The sequence below is a fragment of the Nyctereutes procyonoides genome, unplaced genomic scaffold (genome assembly GCF_905146905.1).
Source record: "Nyctereutes procyonoides isolate TBG_1078 unplaced genomic scaffold, NYPRO_anot_genome, whole genome shotgun sequence".
Lineage (NCBI taxonomy): Eukaryota > Metazoa > Chordata > Mammalia > Carnivora > Canidae > Nyctereutes > Nyctereutes procyonoides.
The window spans coordinates 23,034,664-23,056,636 of NW_026575136.1; the positions used below are offsets into that span (position 1 = coordinate 23,034,664).

Below are 21,973 nucleotides of genomic sequence, written 5' to 3' on the forward strand. Positions count from 1 at the left end.
TTTTTTGGTTGTATGATGTCATCAGCAAACCAGATAGTCTTATAAACAGAAAGTTACAAGACTGGTTTTGTTTTAAAGATTTATCTATTTATTTTTCTAATTTATTTTTAAAATTTATTTTTTTTTATTAAGTAAAGGCTTGCTTTATTTATTTATTTATCCATTTATCCATTTATTTATTTATTTATTTATTTATTTATTTATTTATTTAGAGAAGATCTTAATCAGGCTCCGTGCCTAGCGCAAGCCTGAAGCAAGGCTTCATCTCTTGACCCTGAGATCATTACCTGAGCATTAGTCTCAGGCTTAACTGACTGAGCCACCCAGGTGCCCCTTGTTTGTTGTTGTTTAAGCAAGCATAGCAACTAGCACATACTTGTCCTTAGGAACATATTTTCAAGGCTGTTACCTCAGCGATCTAGACACAGCACCGTGATCCTCGTGGTACTCAGGACATATTCTGAGTCTGTCCTCTGAAAAACAAACCCTTCTCCTTACTTCATAGCTATGACTTGTTTTTTCCTAGATTGATTACCTACTCTGTTAAATAGATTTGGTTCTGACTTATTGAGCCTTGGCTCTGGTTTTTAGAAGAGTGTGAGACAGTGATCTAAAGTCAGGGCTCTCAAACTATGGTTCACAGGCTGGCCACCCATTTTTGTAAACAGTTTATTGAAACACAGTCACACCCACTCATTTATGTATCGTTGTGGCTGCTTTTGAACTGCAAGGCATAGTTGAGTAGTTGCAACAGACTTTATGGCCTGCAAAGCTTAAAATATTTACTGTCTGGCCCTTTACAGAAAACGTCTGCCAACCTCTGGTCTAAATTTATACTCTGTGTTTAAATATTTCCCCAAAACCACTCTGTTCCAATTTGTAGAAACTTGGATGGTTTAGTACTCAGAGCTTGATGGGTTTTTTTTTTTAAATGCTTTCAGACATACGCAGTCTGAGTTTCCTATGCTGTGCTCAGCTGACTACCAATTTATTTGTATATTCTTGGATGTAGTGAGACCAGATCTCGCTTGTGTCCTAGATATTAAATTCTCAGAAACGACTTTAGCATTTATGACTCACAGTATTCCATACTTAGGGGAAGGCTACCTGTCTGTGTAAAAGACCATTTTCTAGGAGATGTGGGTGGCTTGGGTAGGTGGGTTTGTTTCTTACTCCTTACCCTCTATAACTATAGGTGTAATTTGTGCAAACAGAATGAGAATGCCCAATTTTGTGGGCACATACTGACAGTACCCCGATCTCAGATGAATAGATGAAGACCCGAAATCCTTATGAAGCGTTATATTTTATATACCCTGGTGAAAAGTTTCAGGACCTCTCAGAGTGAAAATTATACCTTTATTCATTTAATACATATGCTAAGGATATTACATATTTCTTCAGTGAATTTCTTTTTTAAAAGCGACTTTATTGGGTTGTAATTTATATGTAATCTCAGTACATTTCTATTCTGTAGAAAAGCTAATTTATTTTACAGGCAACATAGACTATATTTTTGTAACCTGTTCAAATTAATCTGTACTGTTTATTTCTCTTGTTCAGTCTTTGGTTTGTCTGGGCACTTGCATATTACAGAATAATGCACAATTTTGAAACTGTTTAGAACGGGCCATTCATCTGTACTTTGGGCATGTTTAACTTTTAATCATGTTTATTCTCTGTGTACCTTTTTTAAAAAAATTCTATAAATATTTACCAAGTTGCACAGCATTTGTTATGGCGGAGAACAAATGATATAATTCTTGCCCTGCAGATGCTTACAGTTGGGTAGAAAAAGAAAACATAAATATTTTAAAAGCTGCAACTAATATGAGGCTTAGAGGAATCACAACGCAGTATGTAATTAAAACTAAGCGATGGGTGCTTCCAGTTCAGATTTCTGCTCAATACTTGCTGAGGTTCTGTGAATGGAGCGAGTGATAAAATACAGTCCAGGCTTAAAAGAAGTCAAAGGAGGACAGAGTGAAATTAAAAATTAAAGTTGTGCAGATACATGGAAGAGAAGAATTAGAGTCTTGTCTGAGGTACAAGGACGCAGGAATTTGAGCATCCCTGTTTCATGGGGAATTGGCAGTGTTTAGGAGATGCCAGGGAAGGCATCCCAGAAGAAATGCTACCTAAGTAGGTAACTGGAAGACACACAGGAAGAATTCAGCCAGTGTATGAGCAGCAAGCAGAGTACGTGTGGTACAAACCAGCGTGACATTCCAAGTAACTGCCAACAAGTAGTTTTGGAGTGTGAGGTTCTGGAAGGTGCGGAGGGAGGTTAGGATTGGCCAGGCAGGCAAGTCCAAAGACTTGAGCCCTGGAAGGTACAGAGAACAGGAGATGAGTTTTAGGCAAGAAGCAAAACATTGATATGTGTTTTCCAGTGGTTTCCTCTGGTAACTGTGTTGGGGTATGGGCGAGGGAAGGAGAGGCTTGTGGCCAGAGAGGTGAGGAAGGCCACCAGGGGCTGAGAGGTGAGCCGGCCAAAGGGGCCAAAGGGTTCGAATGCTTATCAAGGGAGAGGGAAGGCAGTCTCCGAAGGGCAAGAGAGGAATTCATCATTGGTCTTCAGAAGATGTGAATTTGAGTGACTTTGCACCATTTATGAAATCGTAAGAGATGTAGTCAAATGGTGGGCTGAGGATTAGATTGCGGACAGTCTTGAAAGCCAAGAAGTTTGGATTTTGCCTCACACCTGAGGACAGACAGGTGATGAGAAGCCCCTTGTATCTGCATGTGCGTACCCCTCCCTGACCTGTCACCAGGGTGGCTCTGTGTCTCTGTGAGGCCCACCCCTCTGCACTGCTTCCAGTCCCCTTCTTGGGCCACTGGGGGACCTCACAACCCTGCTTGTCCACTCTCCTCTGCATCTCCAGCTTTTCCTGGATCGTTCTCAAAATCCTCAATTTTGCCATGGTGCCTCTTCTGACTGAGCAGCCTTCCTCACCCACTCGCCTACTGCCACCTTTCCTCTGCTTCCCTCTACAGTGAATGTCCCTGAGATCACTTTTTGTCTCTGTGCTCCCCACGTCCTCCCCTCCTGTTTAGGCGTTCCTGTAGCTGCTCCACAGAAGCTGCTCGTCGAGTTCTGCGTGTCCAGGGACTTGTGCAGAGGGGTTTTGGCGTTCTCAACGGAATCATTTGAGCTGAAGCAGTGGCAGGCCAGGTCCTTGTGGAAGTGCTTTCTGTGCTAGGCCTCTTGGTTCTCCTCCTGCCTCACTGATGGCTCCTCTCTGTCTTTCTCCTCTTCCCAGCCTGTAAATGTTCGTGTGCCCTTTAGTCTCAAAAACTTCTTATACAGGTCCATGACTTTATTTTTATTTACTTTTTTAAGAGATTGTATTTATTTACTTATTTATTTGAGAGAGAGCAAGCAAGAGAGTGAGAGAGAGCAGGAGCAGGAGGAAGGAGCAGAGGGAGAGGGAGAAGCAGACTCCTTGCTGAGCAGGGAGCCTGAGGTGGGGCTCCATCCCAGGACCCTCCATCATCTACGAGAGTGATGGGAAGACAGCAGTGGGTTTGAGCAGAGGACTAATATGATCAATGTATTTTATATGGGTCAGCCTGGCTGCCAAGTGTGGAAGCAAAGAACCAGTGTGGCTGCTGTCTGTAACAATCCAGGGGACAGAAGAAGTGCTATGGGTTTGGAAAATAGAGGTGATGAGAAATGACTGGATCTGGTATATACCTCAAAGGTAGATCTGTGGATGGGCTGAATGTGGGTGACAAAAGAGAGAGAAAAGGGAATCTGTGTATCACTTCACAAAGTATCACTCCAAATTCCTTGGCTGGGCACTTAGTAGAATAGTTACCAGTTACTAACTGGGAAAGTAGGAGAGAAGCAGGTTTAGGGACGGAGAGGAATCAAGAATTGCATTTTGGGGGGATCCCTGGGTGGCGCAGCGGTTTGGCGCCTGCCTTTGGCCCAGGGTGCGGTCCTGGAGACCCGGGATCGAGTCCCACGTCGGGCTCCCGGTGCATGGAGCCTGCTTCTCCCTCTGCCTATGTCTCTGTCTCTCTCTCTGTCTCTTTCTCTGTGTGTGTGACTATCATAAATAAATAAAAATTAAAAAAAAAAGAATTGCATTTTGGGTACATTAAATTTAAGAAGCCAAATGGAGACCTATGTAGAGATGCTAACTAAGTGGTTAGATTCAAGTCTGCATCTTGTGGGGGGGCGGTCTAGGCCATAGACAGAACTCCATGAATTGATTGATTATAGATGCATTTAAAGTCATGCGCCTGGGATCCCTGGGTGGCTCAGTTGGTTAAGCATCCGCCTGCAGCTCAGGTCATGATCCAGGGTCCTGGGATGGAGCCCCACATTGGGCTCCCTGCTTTTCGGGAAGTTGCTTCTCCCTCTGCCTGCTGCTCCCCCTGCTTGTACTCTCTCTCTCTTTGTCAAATAAATAAATAAAATCTTTAAAAAAAAACGGTTACAAACTAAGATGTATAACGCAGACTCATTCTTAGAAGTGCACATGAACATGGATTCAGAGGAGAAATGGAAACTGGAATTTGACAGTGCTTTTTGCGATCGCTGAGATTCAAAGCAGTCTGTTTTCTCGTTTATTTTACAGTAAGTTATTTTTATAATCGGAAACAGTAAGAGAAAATGAAGGCTGTATTACCTGGATGCATCACATGTACTTCACTTTGAAATGGAAGCTGCCAGCCAGGAGTTCCCTTCTATATCCTGGTCCTTTCGCCACCTGCCCCCCTGACCATAATGAGCATTGCATCTGTCTATTGATGGCACCTTCTCTCCAGTCCCACAGGAAGACTTGTTCTTCCTTTTGTCTGAAGTACCCCTCCTGTCTGGCTCCTGTCTGTCCTCTGTCCTCAGTAGCTTCGTTTGTCCACAGGCTCTGATTATCAGTACTTAACCACGTTCACGTCTGTCCCATCTTCCAGAAACAAGCCGTGCATTCTCTGTTTAGCACGTTACCCGAAATTTGCTAGTCTAGCATTAACTTTGTAGAACCTGCCCATATTTTTCCAGTAGATAATTGTGTTTTCAGTGATTCTTTCCTTTATTCATTGACACAATAAACATTTGCTGAGTATTTTCTGTAGCTGAACGCCGGGGGTATAAGGGTTAGTGATGTCTGGCTTCTGTTGTCAAGACATTTACAGGGCACTGAAATTCCTCCTGAAATAGAAATTAAAGACTAGAAACTTGTAGAGTTCCAGGTTTTTCTTTGGAGGAAGAGGTACACTATATAAGTAGATGTCTTGTCTCCTGAAAATCTTTTACCTTAATACCGTTAGTCATCAGAGAAATGCAAATTAAAACCACAGTGGAATACTCCTAGGCACCGTGTAGAATGGCCACAGTGAGATGGCGGTATCGGCAGAGGAGGAGCAGCGGGAGCACTCCTGCATTGCTGGCGGAAACGCAAAGTACAGCCATTCTGGGAAACAGGTTGACAGTTTATTTATTTTACATATGACTCCACAGTCTCGTTCCTGGGTATTCACCCGAGAGAAATAAGATCATATGTTCACGCCACAACTGTACGTGTGTGTTTGTAGGGGCTTTAATCCCTAGCTTCCAAAAGCTGGAAACAACTTAGATGTCCTTCATCTGGGAAGCAGATAAACGAAGCGGAGCCGATCTGTAGCACGGCTTGCTGCTCCACGGTGAAAGGGGATGCGTTGCCGATGCGCTCAGCAGCGCGGATGAATGGATGAATGGTGCAGGTACAGGCCCGTGAAAGGAGCCAGATCCCGAAAGCTACATGCTGTACCACATGGTTCCATTTATGTGACAAATGCAGGAGACAGAACAAGGGAATAGAGAAGACAGATCAGTGCTTGCCAAGAGCTGGATGTAGGAGCTATAAAGGGACATCGGCAATTTTAGGGGTGATGGAACTGCTCTTGGTCTCCACTGTATGACTTTACCAAAATTCATAGAACTGTACATGAAAGAGAGTGAATTGTACGTTTTGTAAATTATACCTCTGTGTCCCAGATTTTTGAGGCACCAGAAGAAGGTTTTGTTTTTTTTTAATTTGGACTATGTTCGCATTTTTTGACTTTGCAAACCATATGAAGGAATAAGGTGAAAAGCCTCATTCCTACCCTTGCCACCCATCATCGCTAAGTTCCTTATGTATCTTAAAATGTCTCTAGACAAGTATCATCATATATGCATATAGGTTCTTTATTTTGCTTCTTTCTCATGCAGAACACAGCTTATGAATATAATTATCTGCACTGATTCCTTCTCCATATAGTGTATGTTCTATTCATATCAGTACATCAAGGTCTTCCATTCTTTTCCACAGCTGCATGACAAGAATGTTGTTGTATGAGTGCATATGATTTATTTTACCAGTTCTCCCTTGATGGAGCCAGATTTCCCCCCATCTTTTCCCATTATATGCAGTGCTGCCCCAAATAACCTCGTATATACAGACAGTTCTGCTATCATGCCTGTGTTGAAAACAGATTTATTCACATGCAGTTGATCTGTCAGGGAACAGTTGGAGCCTAACATGAATTCCGAGTTTGCTCATGTGTGATTACATCCCTGAGAAACACTAGGCGAGCACAGAAAATTGTGGAATGGAGTTGTGTAGGAATACACAAAACTCACAGCGTGCACTCACCTCAGATTGCCGTCCACGACATCAACTTCCCATTGGGTCACACCGGTCCGCACCTGGTATTACACTTTCCTTTCCATGCTCTGATCTCAGGTGACCCTCCTTCCTCCACTTCACAAAACCTTAATAAGCCTCAACCCTCCCATGCCCACTTCCACAGGTACCCTGCGTAACACTGTGCCACTGTTTTTATTAAGTGTGACATGGACAAGTTTCAAGTGTTATGTCCCTACTTCATTTTTGCCAGAAGCCCTGTGATTTTTATTGCATGATTTTGTACAGTGCAGTGATTTATGACCTTTGATATATATGAATTGTGATTTGAACGGACTGTACTGTGTTGGGTGTATCTGTAGAGTAGATTTCCAAGTGGAAAGGTCCAGAATTTAGAGGAGTTCTATCCTGCGGGATTACTGCTGTGATAGGTTGAAGTTTATACAGGTGGCTTGGGTTTTCCTTTTTCATAGAAAGTGTTTATGGCAGAGCTGAAGGGTGTGTGTCAGCATGTGAATAATTCTCCCTTTCATCTTAAATCTGGGGGTGGTTCTGGATGTATGATGGTAGTTGAGGGAGGCAGATAACCTCATGGAGGCAGGAATCTCAGGAAAAGGCCAGAATGGATGTCTGGCTAGATGGATGTCTGAAGTTGAGACTTTTTTCCTTCTACTTCTTCAGAATCACCTGAAACAGAAAGAAGGCTTCAAGCCAAGACAGGAGAAGGTGGTTATCAGAATGGGACGTGTCGGTGTATGTGCCCATGGCAATTCAGGACACATTCACCCAGTGCCCTCCAGAAAGAATGGCCTTCAGAGGCATTGCAAATCCCAGAGCTCAGACCTTGAGCCCAAGGCTAGGGCATTTAGGGCAAAGGAGTTTGTTAAGAGGAGCTGACGCTTTATTTCCTAAAGAATGTGAAGGTAAAAGAGTCAAAAACTAGAGATTAGGGAGAAATTTTAGGAAACGTACCCAAGTGTTTGTTTTATTTGGTATTTAAAGTTTTCAAAAACTTTCAGACCCTGCCAGCTTATTCGTTCACTCCTTCTTTCTTTCTTACTTTAAAAAATTTTATTTTTTAATTTATTTTAAAAAAACTCTTTAAAAGATTTTATTTATTATTCCATGAGAGACACAGAGGCAGAGACACAGGGAGAGGCGGGCTCCCCATGGGGAGCGTGATGTGGGACTAGATCCCAGGACCCCAGTATCATGACCTGAGCCAAAGGCAGACGCTCAACCACTGAGCCACCGAGGTGTCCCCCGTTCACTATTTCCTTAGATAATTCTATTTAGAAACAAACAGTAATTCATAATTGAATATGACTAATTATAAGGAGTCCACTCGAGGCCCCAGTTCCCGCTGTATAAGCTTGTACCACATTGGAGCCAGGAGGAAATAAATGACCTTAGCAGTCTTGAAAACAGAATGACAGCAGACCTTATGCCTTTTCTTTTTTTTTTTTTTTTTTTTATGCCTTTTCAATAGTTTTTTTTCCCCAATTTTGTTTGGTTGATAAAAAATTGCTTTCTGTGTCATAAAACAGCACTATAAACTATTATAACACTGAAGATAGAAGTTAGGAAAATAAATTAGGTAAAGCACCTTTGAATAAGTTAGTATTTAAAATTTAACAAAGAAGGAAGTCGTTTGTTTTCTTAGGTAATGGGAAAACGGCAGGTCTGATCCGGAGACTGGTGTTTAAGCCTGTGATTTTCTTGTCACCAGTGATTTTGAAGCCCTGCTCCATTGTTTGGGGATTGCATGGCTCATTTCTGCATTTTTTCATAAAGACGATGGAGAAGAAGAGTGTCTCCCACATTGTCAACTCTTTCTGAAAATACTAATTATTGATTCAGCTAAGCTGCTCTTTGTTTAATTTTTACCTACTGAGGATTTCTTTACTGATATTTCTCTATTAAAGTTTCATTTCAGGGGGATCCCTGGGTGGCGCAGCGGTTTGGCGCCTGCCTTTGGCCCAGGGCGCGATCCTGGAGACCCGGGATCGAATCCCACATCGGGCTCCCGGTGCATGGAGCCTGCTTCTCCCTCCGCCTGTGTCTCTGCCTCTCTCTCTCTCTCTCTCTGTGACTATCATAAGTAAATAAAAAATAAAAAAAAATAATGAAGTTTCATTTGATATTAATATAATGACACTATAACAAGAAATGGAATTTCAAACCCTTCATCTTAATGGAGAATCCAGTCTGCATTCCTCTGAGGCCTCTTGCCCTGTTGTATGGTTAGGAAGATACATGGCAGTTCTCTACATGTTTTATAGTTATTTGCTATCACTGTCTTGCTTTTAGAAAAATGTCTTGTGTTTTGACTCTCTCAGGTGATCATAACACTGTCCATCTTATAGGTACAAATTCAAGAATTAGATATTAATACTTAAATACCTTTTTTTTGAAACATAGGACTATTCATGACTGTTCTTAAATCTTTATTCTGGAGAAACTTCTTACTCATTCTCTGGCTACATAAATGTTAATCCAAGATGCTAGGGATTGTCTATGTCATGTGATCAAGATGTTTATGAAGGAATACCTTTGGGAAAAGATTGGCTCAGAGGCATTAGTTGGTTATTTGCTTTGTTTTCTCTCTCTCGGCCCCCCAAGATCATTCTCATAATATCCCAGATTATATGCTTAGGAAAATGATAAAAGCAATAGTATGACTTTCACCTTGAGTATAGAGAAGAAACGTCCTTCTTTAGCCTCTTTCTAGGTTTTTGAATACTTGCACAGCCATGTGTTTTATTTAAAAGACAGTATTTTCCACTCTTGAGACACAACTGGATATATAACTTTATTATTATTCACTAAAGAATATTTTCTGAGGATTTCTCTGTGTCCCGAGGACTGTGCTGACTCTCTCATTCCCTGCCCATCCCTCCTTCCCCCACGCCCTCTGAGGAAGGGACTGTGGTGATCCCCAACTCTCAGTTTGAGGAGTGGATGTTTATGGAGAAACTTCCCCAGGATCACACCGTTCAGTTCGTGAGCTGTAGAGACAAGGCACCAACCCATTTGTAGGTCTCTAGAGCCAGACTCCGTCACTTAAATAGCTGTGCTTACCAGTTTGAATAAGGGCATGTTTATCAGGTGATTAGTATAAAAACATTGTTTAAAAATATTTATCATTTCTTTAATCACTTTATGCACAATTGCTTGCTTATCTCTTCTTATGCCAAAAATAGTAATGTTCTTTCACACGAGAACTTGTTTCTACTTAAGCCCCTATTTTTAGTGAGGATTTAGCCAAAATTTATTCCATGCATGAGGCTGACAGTTATTTCTTGATCTAATTTCCTTGTGATATGACATTGTTTGATTCCAGGCTGCAGTGCATATTGTACCCAAAGAATGTGTTTTAAGGTGAAGCCACTAATTTTACTTCAAAGGTTCCACATGAGGATCTGTTGAATTAACATAAGTATGTCATAGCCAAAGTGGAAACTTTTAAGTTTATTTTTATTTCTCTCTGTCACTGTTCGCTAGCACCCATGCATACATATACTAACGGCAGCCTCCATAAAGTGGTTTCAGACTTTTGTGTTCTTGAGTAACTAAATGGTATTCTTCAAAAGGCCTTTTGGAAAACTTTACTCTTATGTAAGGAATAATTAATCATCAGGGGGGAAAGTCAAAATGTCTAAAATCAGCTAGTGATTTAATTTAAAATGGCACACTAGATAAGTTCTTTCTGGATATTGCCAACTAAGTAATGGTTTTATTTGGTATTTATTGAAGAATTATGTTTTCATATAGTGTTTGCTGTATGAAAGATTAAAAATAATGTTTCTATCTCTTTTACAAAGAAAATTTAGTATTTTCAAATATATGGGGGTTTGTGTTGAATTAAAACCATAAGTGTTTTGAGAAAAAAATGTAAAAATTTTGCTCTTAGGACAGTGATCCTCCCATTCTCTAGATTAGACCCTTTGTGGTTACCCCAACCCTGTCCTTCCTTTTTATTGCATTCTAAGAAGCATCTTTTAGTTTTGTCTTTGTATTGCTTAAACAATATGGTTATATAACTTAAACTGTTATGAAGATGTTCTTAGTTTTTAAAGCAATTCTGGTTTTGTTCTCTTAAGTGACTTTCTATCTCTTTTCTTCTAATAAAGCAAATGAAAAAACACCCTTGCCGCCAGTGTGACAAATCTTTCAGCTCCTCACACAGCCTGTGCCGTCACAATCGGATCAAGCACAAAGGCATCAGGAAAGTTTATACCTGCTCGTAAGTTGTAATTTCTACTGTGGGAAGTACAGTGAAAGGCTAAAAGCTGGAATCTCTCCAAGGTTTTTCATATTTTGCCATTAATTTTCCATTTCTTGGCTGCAGTTTATAGATTTCAGTTTTTAGTTATATTCTGTTGTTTTGACAATACAGCTCCTTGGCGGGTTGTAACACTTAAAAATAGTAAAATGAACAAGCCCCTTGCATACCCTGTGTATGTTCCTGGGTTCTTACCTGTTGTCCAGAAGCATATATTTTCTTTACCTGAGCATTTTGGAGAAGTGATTGATTGGCAGGCACACATTTGAATGAGATACTCCTTGGTCTCTGAACGCACAGGGAGTTGCCAGGTTTGTTGGCAGGTTGACTGGCTCTTTGCTTGGTTCAGAGCAGACCTTAGTAGGGCCTGGTCATGGAGTTAGTCCAAGGCTGGACTATTTGTCTAATGCAGGACAGCCTTTCCTCAACACTCACTTTTGGCTAAGAGACCAAATTCAGGAAATTGAGTGGACTAGTATGCTGACGAGTTGGTGGTGCTACTCTGGACAGTCATGAGCTACTTCTTTGTATATGAGAATCAGAACTTATTATATCATTAGTGAAAGAGCTTTATCACCCACTCAACCAGAACATGCCTCAAGTGACTTGATAGAACAGGGTTACTTGCTTTGAGACACTTCTTGTAAAAGAGAGGACTAACAGACACAGAAGCCATGTAGCCAGCGTGTAGTGTGTGGTCAAAGCAGGGCACAGCATACTGTGTGGCTCAGGATGCTCATGAAGGTTGGCTGTAAGTGTGGCGGGGGCTTCACTGTTCTGGGTTAGCTAGGGAGAGTTTCTCGGGTGGGAAAACTGAGACATAGACTTTCCTTCAGTGAAACAGAAGCTCCAAGTGATTTTGATGAGATGAGAACGTTCTGTGAACGAGGCCTACATGTTTGAGACTGCACTGAGAGGTTCAGAGAATGAGAAGGAAGCCCTGGCTGAGAAGAAGGTAGAAAGGGAGCTTTCTGGCCCCTGGCCTGGCTTTGTCCTTCCTCGGATAGGCTTGTGTATCTCTCTTTGGAGTCCCTGTAAGGCAGCAAGATGCTCAGATTGTCCGGCCGATTTCCTTTATTCTTTGGTGTTGGTGCTGGCTCCCAAGGCTGCCCTGGTAACGGGTCTCTAACACGAAATCATCAGGGTGGGGGGCCAGACACTAACAAAATCTCCAGAAGCCTTTTTGAAGGCAGCACATTTGATTCTGCATAAGACCAAGAGGCGTTTTTCCCTCTCACTCACTGCAGCGATATTCTTGATGTCCACCTTACAGCATCGATAGTCCCCACGGTCATTAACTTTTTTTTTTTGTCCATTTCATTAAGAAAATGCTGAATTCTTATCTTCTAAAGGAAAAACTATTCATGATCTACAGGTTTGGGGTTTTTTTTCCCCACACAAGGTGAAGTGAAAACTTAAAAGATTGGCCTATTTGGATATCTGTTCAGTTTCCTACATTTTAATCTCCTGAATGAACACATGATTCTGAGCCCTGTGCTACTGTGTTTGTGCCTTGGTGAGGAATTTGGCAAGGCTAGACACCCTGGCTTACGGCAGAGTGGGCAGGCGTAATTAACATCCACATGAAGGAATCAGGGAGGGACTTTTTTCATATTAAAATATCTCTTAAGACATAAACTCTGAGAGAACACTGAGTCATTGTAAAGAAAACTTGAAATTTGATACTCTATTTAAAAATTAAAGCCGTCTAGAATTATAAATGAAGTAATACCTCAGCCAAACCTAGAAAATAAATCCTCCATCTGAACCGAATTAGGCTGGTCCCATAAGGGCACAAAGAGCAACAGAATGCCTTTTTACAAAAAGTACAAAAATTTTACTCGCAAATTGGAAACTGCGATTCAGAGCGAATTTGCTCTTTTGTTTCGGACCATTGGTATTCATGCAGATGGCCTTGACCCCACGGAGCGTACTGTTGGCTGGTGGAGGTCTTTCATCAGTGAGTATGCTCTTCAGCGTGGGTTACGTTCCAGCAGGCAGGTTACCTCCTTGTCTTTGCTCCACAGGCACTGCCCAGACTCCAGGCGTACCTTTACGAAACGGTTGATGCTGGAGAAACATATCCAACTCATGCACGGTATTAAGGATCCTGACTTGAAAGAAATGACAGAAGCCACCAATGAGGAGGAAACAGAAATAAAAGAAGATACCAAGGTCAAACATTGCAGATGTTCTCTTTACAGTGACGTTGTGTTGACTTGCTCTTTCCATTCATTGTCTTCATTTAAATTTTTCTAAATCCAAGACTCTGCACGAAGGTATAAAGTGATAGGTCATCTCCCTGTACACCCATTCTGATCTTTCATCTTGTTCCGAAAAGGTATTAAGTTCCTTCTGCATCTGTCCAGCAACAGCTTTAGGGACCCACTTATGAATAGAAGCTACAGAATTTTGTGCAGACTCACATACACGGTCTCTTAGCCAGGAGGAACGTAGGGAGCTAGATTCCTTCTCGTTGGCAATCTATCGGTTGTGAAAGGTACCTGGTAAGAAGGAAGAGGTTTTTTTTGTTTTGTTTTGTTTTTAGTTTTACTTTGTAATAGTAAAGGAAAAAAATCACACTTCTCTGCATTGTCCTTAGTTCAGTGGATAGTGAACTTGAATCAGCATATATACTAACCTGTGCATCAGGCATGTGTGTTCCAAAGTGCTGTTCGAGGATGGAGCAGTTCGGCAGACATTAGGGAGGTTCTGCTGTCTTTGGCACTGGGCTGCGTCTGGAATGTACCTGGGTAACAGCCTGTGTGTGCGTTCAGGGAGTTAATCATTGAGTAAATCCTAATCAGAATACAAGTCAGACAGGAGTCGCATTCAGTGGTAATCTTTTCTCCCCTCAAGTGATGGGGTTGGTGGAGGTTGGGATGGAATGAATCTACGTGCAGGGACAGCTTCAGGTCAACAGTGTGTGTGAGTGGTGCCCTGTCCACACGGCAGAAAAGATGGGCCGCCAAGCAGGGAGTGGCCCTCTGGCTTGGACTTTCGGGGAGCTGGAAGTGAGGGGGTTGAATGTGGGTGGGATTTAGAAAGCCGAAAGGAAGGAGAAAAGCATGGGCCGAGGGTCAGCCGTGAGGCGAAGGTGAGCATGCAGGGAAGGTGAGTGTGCAGGGAAGCTCGAGTGCTAGACCAGCCGGGGCCTCCAGAGCCTCTATGCCAGTCACAGAAAAGGCAAAGCCTTGATGTTTTCTCAGCCTGCCCCTGGCCTCCTCTCTGCACCTCCTGCCTCGGTTCCCCGTGCCTGGACCCTTGCCTTCAAGTGTCCCAGTCACTGGGCCACCCCTCCTGCTCCCCTGCTTCCCATCCCCATCCCATGCCCTGCTTTGTTTCCCTGGGGTCTGACACACTGTCGATCTCCTGGCTTATGGTTTCTGTCCTGCTCTACAGGAGCCCCCGTTCCGTGGAGGCAGGGACTTGTTTGTCTGCTGCTGGGCCCAGTGGCTGGGGTGGTGCCTGGTAACATAGGAGCTCGGGTCCCCCGTGTGGAGTGGATGAAAGGCGCTAGACTTGTGGGGAGCAGGGGTTGGGGAGGGGGTGCAGACACACCGCTGTAGGAAACCCCGAATCCCGAAACCCATAGTACTGGTTGCCCTCGCAACTCGGAGGGCCTGGAGAATGGCATTTGTCAGAACGTGTGGGGCAGAACGATTTTCACTCGTGTCGTCCACTTTGTTTTTTCTCAAAGGTTCCCAGTCCCAAGCGGAAGTTGGAAGAGCCAGTTTTAGAGTTCAGACCTCCCAGAGGGGCCATTACCCAACCACTGAAAAAGCTAAAGATAAATGTTTTTAAGGTCCACAAATGTGCCGTATGCGGCTTCACCACTGAAAATCTGCTGCAGTTCCACGAACACATCCCTCAGCACAAGTCGGACGGCTCCTCCTACCAGTGCCGGGAGTGCGGCCTCTGCTACACGTCGCACGTCTCCCTGTCCAGGCACCTGTTCATCGTACACAAGCTGAAGGAACCGCAGCCCGTGTCCAAACAGAACGGGGCCGGGGAGGAGAACCAGCAGGAGAACAAGCCCAGCCACGAGGACGAGTCGCCCGACGGCGCTGTGTCAGACCGAAAGTGCAAGGTGTGCGCAAAAACGTTCGAAACTGAAGCTGCCTTAAATGCTCACATGCGGACACACGGCATGGCCTTCATTAAATCCAAAAGAGTGAATTCAGCTGAGAAATAGCCACAGCCCTTCCGTAAGGAAAATCCCTGTCCACATTGGAATAAAAGAGACATTTTTGTTACAAAAAGTTTGCAGTATAATAGAGTTAACAGTACTGTCTAGGCTGTTGCAATATATTCTCTTTGAGTGTACCTTCCTCACCTCGTCGTGTATATCCTCGATAAGTATTAAAACAGTATTTGAGTTTAAAAGAGTTTGTATATATTTAAATGAATAACTTTTTATACTCTTTGTTACATGTTTGTATCAGTATTTAGTGGAAAATGTTTTGAGGTTTTATTGTTTTCTTTTTTGTTTTCGTTTTTGTTTTTGTTCTTTTGGGTTTTTATTTTGGGTTAGAATTTTTTTCTTTTTTTTGTACTGTTCCTTTGACACAGAGTTCTTAGTAACAGGGGCAGTTCCTGAATTCAAATAAACCATTTTGTATGTTACCGATTTGAATGGGTTAACTAATTACAGGCTAAGATAAGGCCTTTTTTAGTGTTTTTAATTTTTAGAATTCACTACATAAATTGTAGGTATTGTGGGTCTCAAAAACACTAGAGACTTTTAAGTGTCTTAGCACTACCCTCAACGTGCCTGCTCTGAGTCAGCGAGTGCACCTTTTCGCGTGTAACTGCACTCTAGCGTGTGGCATCGTCTTCCAGGCCACGCCACACGGTGTCTAAAGCAGCCCTGCCGGTAGCTTCTTCCCCAGTGGCGGATAAAAAAAACAAACTTGAGCCAGAACTCCCGTAAGGAGCGTGGATTTCCTTAATTCCACTGTAGAATGCAGAACAAAGGGAGCACCAGAGGCTGGCGGTTCTCTGGGCATCTAGGTTTGCACGGCTGGCTGGAAGAGCACAAGGAGGTCACGTCACAAAAGGGCTGGACTACTGTAAAAGTTACACACATGTAGTTAGACCAATAGATTTATATAGTCGAGTTTTTTGTCATGTAATTTATTAACTATTACAAAGACACAACTAAAAATATCAAGTATTTCTCTGGCTCTTGACAGGAAAAAAACAAATCACAGTCGACTTAACAACCCTTTGCTATCTAAAGAGTTGGCATTTCCTGTTCTGGGTGCTACTGCCAAACGTTCTGGTACTTGGAGTTGGGATGTACAACTTCCACCACCGACCTATCAATGCAGCGAAGTGCGTGTCGCGATTGGCCTTGCGGTTACGCACCGGAGCCACTGGGCTTCAGTTCGGTCGTTTCGATAGGCATCTTTACAATATCAGCAGTTCCGCTTCATCGAAGTGCAGCAGGGGTATTCCTCTGTCCCTTCCGTTTATAGTTCTCTGGGAGAGTTCTATTTTTCAGTTTTTGTTTCTGTGTTTTCTTTTGCATTTTATATCTTGTATTTATCCCTAAACATGTTTTGTACCTTTTTTTTTTTTTTAAGAAAAGAAATGCGTTTGTGTATATATAGATACTTGCATGATATACTGTAGTCAACGTTCGGTTCCTCAAAAGGTCTTGCTGCTGTCAGGTGTTATGCACTACATCCATCATAACTGTATTAAACACATTTCATATGTAAATAAACGTGGGACATTGGCCCTTGTGCTTCTGTGAGAGAGTTATTGATGGTGGGTCTCTGACATCTTCATGAAGGTTAGGAAGTGATTAATTGCAGGGACAGACTACAGGATATTGTAGATTTCTTCCCCCTCGGAGGAGTGGCATATTCGTTCTCATTAGCAATCAGCTCTTTTGTCACTTCCTCGTTGACTCCATCAACTCATGGGTATAATGCCAGGGCGGGATTAAGTATTCCTACACTTGAAATTCAATTGCTGTTACTTGTTATATTTATACTTGTATTGCTCTAAGTTGTATTCATAGCACTTTTCATGTGTTTCTGCATTTGAACCTTGCAATAAACCTGTGTGGTGGGCTGCACGGGTCCTAATAATCTAGTTTTACAGTTTGAGGAAGCTGAGCTCAGATTCCGTTCTTTGCCTAAGCCCTCACAGCTGGTAAGTGGCTTTGCATATTAGAACCCAGATATTCTTGCTCTAAATCTTAGTGCTCGCTCTCTGTGTTTATGTACATATTGACAAATATTCACTTATTCAACAAATAAAAAGTATGTGCAAAACACGATACTAGAATTTTTGTTTGTGGCACTATGGCTCTTATAAGAAAGTGGAAGTCTCTACTCTTCACTACCCAGAAATGCTTGCAGCTGTAAAGTAAGCATCTATAAATGCCTAGTTGAGCATCCAAGAAAGTTTTAAAAAAATGCCCTGAGATCCGAAATGAAGACGAAATTGAAATCCAGAGTAGAAAAACAGCACAGAAGCCTGGAGCCCTGGGAGGGAACCCAGATGGCTCAACTGAAAAGAGAATTGGTGAACTGGAAGATCAGTCGTGATGAAATTACTTGGAATACACCGAGGTAAGGAGATGAAATCTATAGAAGAGATTAGAAGTCAAGAAGGACAAAATTACATAGTTTGTAGGAGTTCCAGAAAGAGGGAACAGAATTGGGAAGGACCTGTGTGGAAAATTCTTAGCCATTAAAGACAGGAATACTTGAGTTAACACAGTGAACACTGAGCAGAAATCCACAGTGAAATTTGTGAGCTCTATCCGTTTGTCATTAGTGGCAGATTTGGATGAAGTTGTGGATGTGAGCACTTGAGAAACGGTATGTTCAGACCAAAGGCAGAAACTGAGGCATGCTCCATGAATTCTTAGGAAGCCCATGTCCTCTGTTGGATGGGAAAGTGGAGCTGAGGCTTACAGTGTAGGCTCAGGCCAACATGTAAAAAGCCTTGAATGATGGACTAGAATTTGTACTCCGACAGAGATGAGTTTTTTGGACAGAGGAGTGATAGAGCCAGACTAGTCAGTGGCTGCATTTAGGGTGGAAGATGGAGGAGCTTATCAATAAGGATAGGTTAGGTTATGCAATAGTTAACAGTCCTAAATCTTAGTGTGTTAAAACAGCAAGTCTTGTTCTTGGTCACATTTGATGTTTGTTGTTGGTTGACTAGGGACATAGCTCCAAATCCCCGTGTCCCCTTATTCCTATGGTCACAGAAGTTGCCAGTTCCTTTGACAAAGGGAAAGTGCCAATGGTCTGGCCCAGAAGTGTGAGATGTCTTTCTTCACAGTTCACTGGCCAAAACCAGTCCTGTGATCCTACCGCTTCACAAGGAGGCTGGAAGTACAATCCTGTGTGCCCAGAAGGCAGAAGGCTGCACACGTTTGAACAGCATAAATGGCCATCACAGTAATTGGCGTAGGCATGGTGCTGCCCAGCCATGGTCATGAGGACTTAACCCGAGGTGGTGAGAGTAGGCCTGGAAAGAGGCTGTGGTTGCAGGTGGCATTTCAGAGGTAGTACCAAGAGGATTCCATGCTGTGGGGCACAGAGGAAGGGAAGAGAATTCTGACTTACTTGGGTGACTTCTTGGATTTTTTTTTTGCAAGGTTTAGATGACATAAATAGAAATATGAAAGTCAAAATGATAGCTAGATATGGGGAAGTTGGCACTTTCGACAATACAAGATACGTTTTTGCTGAAGGTGTGGTTGGGTGATTTTATTTTATCAATAATTGAGTAACAGTAATGCATAAAGAAGAACACCAACAAGGGGATGAAGATTAAGAAAATGAGAAGAAGGAAGATGTTGGCTTAGACTACATGGCGTAGACCACTTCCTCCCAGACACATTGCCTGCCAATTCTTGGCTCCTACTCCAGTAAGTATTCCAAAGAACAACTGTTCCATCCAAAGCTCCGGTGGGCGTCTCTCTGGGTCAGCGGGCTAGTGATTTATGTCCCAGGATCTTTGACCAACAGGAAAATTGACTGTTGGAATCTTTGGCCAAGATTAATATATTATTTCATGTTAATGTGTTCATCATCCTGTGAGCACTGTGATTTTTTTTTCTTTTAATGCCGAAGTGGAAGGGGGGGGAAGGAAAATGTGTTTGAAGAATTTTGTAAAAATAGGACTTAATGAAACCATTCGTCTATCCCAAAGAATGGTCTGAGAATGATGAGGGATGTGCTAAATGTGGAGAGCTGCTTGTGGCATTTATAAATGTTACACAAAAAAACCACAGTCACTTGGGAAACATGATGAAAGGGACCCCTGTTGGAGCTCTTCAGTCTAACCTACATTTCCTACACAAGGAACGTAGGTGTCGTTACCTTAAATACGTGGCTCCTAATCTATACAATTCTTTCCTTGCCTAAATGGACCCTTGACTCTTCTTTACTTTAAGTTTCTTCTTGCAGTTAACAAACCTCCTGTCCCTCCAGCGTTCATTGTAAACCTTTGGGATAGGACAGTGTGAACCTAGGTCTCTGCAAAGGAGAGACCTAGGAGCTTCTAGACTAGCCAGTTGTAATTCTATCGTTACCAATACCCCCAAACCTCTGATCTCGATTGAGTAGCCCCGCCTTGGTCCACATGAGTCGGCTTTGAAGCTCAATCTGAAACTTGGCTACTGCCAGTCTTCCCTATAAAACAGAACATTGTCTTTTCATATCCGTTTTTGCCTTCTGTCCCAATAGATTTTGATGAACACTTTAGTGGACTCAAAATACTGGTTGATAAAAGTTTCATCATATTAGCCTGTTTTTCTAGGCATGTGTTCATTTATATTCACTGCCTTCATTGGAAAGGTAGATCTGGGAGTCCCCAGCATTAGATCCTTTATGAATTAGGGTCTTAGCAGGACACAGCCAGCACACAGAGAAAAGTTTCACTTCAAAGAAATTAAGGAAGGGACTATTACAGAAGTGCGGGCTGGAACAGGTGATAGATAGCAAGGCACCCGGGGACTTAGCAATGGTGGGGAGCCCTCACCTCCTTCAGGCCTGCTGAGCCGGGGCGGGTCTAGAGCCATGGAACAGGGCCTTGATCAGAGCCCTGGCAAAGCTAGAAGAGTGTAGGATGGAAATTATAGGGAGGCTGTTGAGACACTTAAGGATCTGTCTTCTGCTCCCATTGGTCAAAGCCAAATAAAAGCAAGAGGACAAGCAAGGCTCCGTAATCTCTCATATCAGTGTGCAGGGCACAGAGCGGGACAGAGAAGAACGCATGAAGGATCTGGGTGGAGAGACCTAATAATTGGAGACACCGAGCATGTACTTTTGGAAGCACCTGCCATATACTTGTTTTATTGTCCACATGCAGTTTATCCCCTATAGGCTTGCTGTTAGCTGCGTCAGGGTACTTTGGGTCCACATTGGCTTTTTCTTTCTAATTACTTCTCCAGGTTTATCCTGGAATTATACCCTTTCCTTAGTGGTTATTTTTACCTAAGGAAACAGAATAGCGTTTCCCAGAAAATATTCTTTGCTAGTTTCCAATTCAATTTGCGAGGTTAGTTCTGACTCCAAACAGTACTATTTATAATGTTTCGCAGCATTTAAAGGAACTGATTATTCAATTTGCTTTGCTATTTTATTGCGAGCTGCTTATCCTGGAGCTTTTCTTATAATTGTAAATCACACTACTGTGGCAGTTCTGTTTCTAAAACTGTCCTTTGCAAGACTATGTATTTAGGGGAGCTCTATAATTACAGTCCACTATCACACCTCCAACTCAGTTCCAGAAAGTGTGGGTTTAGTCCAAGAGTAATTTTCTGACCTCCAGGGTCAAGTCAAGTTGGATTGGTTATTTCTGAGTCAAGTTGGATTGGTTATTTCTGAAGAATAAATTTTTTTTTTTTTTTTTTTTTAAGAACAAGGAAAGCAGATCCGCTGACTGGAGAGGATGGTGTGATGTTGACAAGTCGGGAGAAGGCAGAGCTGCATGTATCTTAGGGCAGAAGAGTGTCTCTCAGTAGGGATAATGGACATCTATCCTTGCTCTTGTCAATTCTGCATCGGACCCCTTCCCGGGGTTAGGGAATGTGCCATGGCTTGAATCTCAGCAAGAGATGGGTCTTGCCTCCTCCTCCTGAAACCAGAAGGTCACTCGTTGACCCCCAGCAGCCGAACCTCAGGCATGGGATGGCCACCACTTGGCCAAAATGATGCTTCTGCTTTGACTCTCAAGTGCAAGACATAAAAAAGATGGGACACTTTAAATTCACTCATTCCGGTGGCATGGTGGCAATAACATTGCTCAGCATCTCTGTTAGCAGGCCATCAGTCGGCCTTCAAGGAACCACTGAACCGTTTGGGATCCAGACGGTGCCAACATCGTGGTGGGACATTCAAAGCTTAGGCTCCCGCTTCCCTCTGTGTAAGACACCATGGAAGCAGCATGACGGTATTGGTTATTTTTTTTTTATGATTTTTTTATTTGTTCATTTGAGAGAGCACAAGCAGGGGGAGAGGCAGAGAAAGAGGGAGAACAGACTCCTCGCCAAGCAGAGAGCCTGACGTGGGGCTCAGTCCCAGGACCCTGGGAACATGACCTGAGCAGAAGGCAGATAGATGCTTAACCATCTGAACCACCCAGGTGCCCCGGTATTGGTTATTTTAGAAAAGACTCAACCAAGGTAAACAAATGTGTGCCATCAATAGCCATGTAGACCCCAGCAGACCTGTCCCCACATCCTGCCCCCCCCAACCCGAGTTGTTCCTGTCACACCCTGTTCCCATTCCCTTCCCAGGGCCTGGCACTGGCTGTTTCCTCCGCCCGGAATGCTCTTTGCTCAGTTATTATTCCCACATGGGCCTCTTCCTTTTTTTCCGGTTGGTTCCAAAGTCACCTTCTCGGAGAGCCTTTCCAGGTACCCTTGCAGGACCAGGTCCCCCTCTGGCAGCAGCACACACCCCTTGTGGTATTTAGCAGCCCCGGTACATGCTCACTTGTCAGCTGTCTGTCCTCTGGATACATGTGCTGAGCTTCTGCATGAGCTCTACCTGCTTTGTAATCTGCGGTTGCCATTCCCTCTCATCAGAAGAGG

The 21,973-nt window shown here is 43.0% G+C and overlaps 1 protein-coding gene across 11 annotated transcripts in view; it reads left to right on the forward strand.

The window, feature by feature from the left end:
- The window catches only part of LOC129495442 (zinc finger protein 532), a 107,535-nt gene extending 90,890 nt beyond the window's left edge, over positions 1 to 16,645 (forward strand). For 10 of the 11 annotated variants that reach the window (XM_055302933.1, XM_055302932.1, XM_055302937.1 and 7 more), the window contains 3 exons: positions 10,751 to 10,863; positions 12,930 to 13,077; positions 14,603 to 16,645. In XM_055302933.1, the coding sequence (XP_055158908.1) occupies positions 10,751 to 10,863; positions 12,930 to 13,077; positions 14,603 to 15,097 (756 nt within the window). In that variant the 3' untranslated portion in view covers positions 15,098 to 16,645. The remainder of the gene's footprint in view (positions 1 to 10,750; positions 10,864 to 12,929; positions 13,078 to 14,602) is intronic. The other variant, XM_055302936.1, reaches the window with a different exon arrangement.
- The last annotated feature ends 5,328 nt before the right edge of the window (positions 16,646 to 21,973 follow it).